Consider the following 3,705-nt stretch of genomic DNA (forward strand, 5'->3'; position numbering starts at 1 on the left):
AACTCGAATCAAATAGCTTGCAGACCACTTCGTAGTTCGGCATTCAAGTGCAAGATTGAAAATAGTAGCCAGGGCGAATGTTCTAACCCCTCTAGCTTCCTAGGAACTCCTCAAGAAACTGGCGGTCAGATGATTGGTGCACAGGGTGCTCCGAAGTCTGAGATCAATCCATATGAGTCAAGCTGGCTTCACAGTAAACATTTCCGCAATCAGAACTGTTTTACTTCTGCTGCGGAGGGGAAGGTAGGTAGCACAGAAATTGACGTCGTTGTGCCCGGATCAGAAAGGTTTGACGGATTCACAAGGAAATTTGAACCTACATGCGTACCCCGCTCAACAGTTTGGGGTTGGTTTTCAATTGTCAAAAGCTTTCATGGCGAGTTGATAGAACGTGAAGTTGATGGCCGCTTACAGGGAGCTCAGCGGGATGTGGGCAGAGTCCAAGACACGCTAACGGATAGGAAGTACACCGCGCTAAGGCGCGGCAACAGAGAGCGGCCAACCTCAAGGATGTCCGCGCCCCGCAGCAAGAGTCGCAGCAGCGGGCCGAAACCTAGTTTGTCCCGGAGCAACCGGTAACGGGTAGCAGCACCTGACTCGGAACCGCGAAATCACCGAATTTCCCAGATCACGACTCGCCGCTGGTTTATCGCCGAAACGGGATAAAATTTTTTGCCTGAAGAAGATTAGCGAAGCAGCCTTAAACTAACAAAATGTTTAATCTACTCTCAGTCTCAGAAACCACAGCGGCCGTGAAACGAGCAGCGGGGATAGAAACGGAAGGAGAGGGGACGCAGGAGCAAGGAGCATCAGGAGGACCCAAGCAGTCTCAAGATGAAGACGAGATACAAGGGCCGATTGAACAGCCGATCCCACCATCAAAGACCCCGGCGGCAAAGAAACAAAAGAAGGTGACTGTACCGAAAGGGCCGACGAGGAAGATCGCGACTCGCTCTACGTCGCGAGCACCGGAGGAGGTTGAAGAGGAAGTAGCGGGGAGGTTGGAGGAGATCGAGGAGGCAGGGTCAGGGGGGAAGAATGGAGAGAAAGAGGGAATAGATTTGTCAGGAGGGGGGCTAGAGGGGGACTCGGCACGGATTGGTCTAGGTAAGTAAGGAAGCTGGCAGAAGTGGACAAGTAGGAGATCGGAATGCTGAGACAACTGCAACGCTTACACCGTTTAGCAGGAGGTCCAGCAAAGGGGAGAGATGCCGCAACAGAGCCACGGTCGGCAGAACAAAGGACCCTCGACCTTCAGGATGCGATGCTCGAAATGTTGGGGAGGGCAAAGACGGCAGAAGCGAGGGGTCAGGCAACGCAATCAGAGATTTTCTTTCAAATCTGCGGAGGCCTCGGGAAGGTTATAGTGGGACACGCGGGCAATCAAGCGAGCGCCGAGCCGAAGATTGCAACACCGGCATACAATCCCCTCCCTCCTTCACATCCCATCCAACCATTGCCAGCCCTCCCTTCGCGACCTACCGACAGCACCCCGAGCGGTTTCTTAGCGATCCCTGGAATCAACATCCCGACCCCAATCCCGTCTGCCCCGACCAAGACTAGGAGCTATGACGAGATGATAGGCGCCTCGCGTCAAACCGGGGCATCAGCCGTCCTCTTCGATAACGACGCCATCCCCACGAATGACGACCTGGGTCTCACACCGTTTTTTCAACAAAACCTAGTCGAATTCAGAGCACCACTCCCCCTGACGATCTTCAACGAAGAATGGCAAGGCAAGGCGATCCTGTATTCAGCGGAGAAGCGGGTAAAGTCGGAGTCAGGGGACAAGGATAGGTACACGGGATACCCCTACCCGAGCGAGTATACACAGACATATCAAGAATGGTCTGTGAACCATCAAGGCTTCTTAGCGGCGGTCCGTAAGATCCCTACACACGCGAATCTGGCGGCCTGGCTAGTAGCGCACAAGCAGAACACGGATGGAATCATCCGAAGAGAAGGTTTCATGACGGCCCTTCGCTACGACATCCATGTTAGGACGAACACCTTGACGCACAGGGTCCCAATGCCGAACGGCTCCTTGTCAGTGGCCAATATCTCGGTTTTCAGAAGAGAGATTGCCTTGACCGCACACGCCAAAGCGGTTAGATTCGGAGAGGCAGAGTATGAGGATAACCCCTATGCGCCCGGAGGATGTCGATTTGGTTGGGACCCAACAACTGGACAACTCCCGGCCAAGAAGGAAGAACAACACGGGCGCACCCCGCTCCACCTTCAACAACCGATGACAAGAACCTCAATGAACCATCTGAAGCCGGGGCCGGAGACACCAAAAGGCCCAAGCGGGGCTAAAGATCGCCAGGCGAAACAAGGCGGCCACAAAGGAGCGAGATGGGGAGCCGGTGGAGGCGATAGAGACACAGGGGGCGCACCGTGGGGAAACAATGGAGTTGGTGCAAATGGAGGAGGGAGCGGGAGTGGAGGTGCAGGGAAAGGGAAGAATCATTAGTTAGTGTTTAGAAAATTTCTCTTCCTTTGTTTTTATTTTTTGTCATGCCCCCCCCCTGGTTTAAGGAATGGAATAAGTGGATAAGAGGCAATGTTGTGAGCGTTAAGAACAGGAGTATCTGACTTAGGAACGTCTGTGTCCCAAAACAGTCCAGGCTCACGGGTCCAGCTGCAGGCGAAGCTAGAGGGAGAGACACCCTCCCAAACCGCTAACCCCAAGTCCACTCATCTAAGAAAGGGCAGCGGAAGCTGGCCAGCGGGTGTGTCATGTGAGATGGATGTCACGGCGTGGAAAGCGGCCCTAGAAAGAGCAGGCTTGCTGCCAGAGTTTCAAGATGTGCTGGATGGATTCCGGAACGGCTTCGACCAAGGAATCCCGGACCATCGTCTAGGAAGCTTAAGCCACTACACCCCTCCAAACCACACGTCCGCTCTGATGGCCAAGGAGAAGATAGAAAAATCCATCAAAAAGGAGCTCGCAGAGAAACGGATGTATGGACCATTTTCTTACGAAGAGGTGGCAAAGAAATTTGATTTCTTCAGGTCCAATCCACTGGGAGCGGTGATAAACGGAGACGGATTGCTAAGGCCAATCAGCGACCTATCATTCCCGCGTGGGAAAGACGGAACCCCATCCGTAAATTGTTTCGTGGCCGCAAAGGATTTCAAAACGACCTGGGACGACTTCAACACCGTCGCCAGCTTCCTTAAGAACGTCAAAGAGCCGGTGCTTTTAGCCCTTTTTGATTGGGAGAAAGCCTACCGTCAAATACCGACAGCGCCCCACCAATGGCCCTTCCTGATGATCCAAGACTTCAACGATAAATTATTACTGGACACGAGAATAACCTTCGGAGGGGTTGCGGGCTGCGGCTCCTTTGGACGGCCGGCGGATGCGTGGAAGAAAATAATGCTAGCTGAATTTGACGTTTTGAATGTTTTCAGATGGGTTGACGACAACCTCTTTGTGAAAAGCAGAGTCTCAGAGACACTCATGACGGATGTAGTCAAACGGTCAGATGAACTAGGAGTGAAGACTAACATAGAAAAGTACTCACCATTCCTCACGGAACAGAAGTACCTCGGATTCATTTGGAACGGCACTGACAAAACGGTCAGGCTACCGGAAGGAAAATTGGCAAAACGCCTCACACAGGTACAACATTTCCTGGAGATTGGAGCGGATTTCTCCTACGGGGAGGTGGAAGTAATCGCGGGCCGCCTAAACCACGT

General features: G+C 52.9%; 1 protein-coding gene across 1 annotated transcript; it reads left to right on the plus strand.

The window, feature by feature from the left end:
- Positions 1–713: 713 nt before the first annotated feature.
- PtA15_12A434 (uncharacterized protein) lies at positions 714–1,115 on the plus strand (the record flags this gene model as incomplete). Its single annotated transcript, XM_053162043.1, has 1 exon — positions 714–1,115. The coding sequence occupies one exon, from the start codon at positions 714–716 to the stop codon at positions 1,113–1,115; it is 402 nt and encodes a 133-aa protein (XP_053026000.1).
- Between the last annotated feature and the right edge of the window lie 2,590 nt (positions 1,116–3,705).

The sequence above is a fragment of the Puccinia triticina genome, chromosome 12A (genome assembly GCF_026914185.1).
Source record: "Puccinia triticina chromosome 12A, complete sequence".
NCBI lineage: Eukaryota > Fungi > Basidiomycota > Pucciniomycetes > Pucciniales > Pucciniaceae > Puccinia > Puccinia triticina.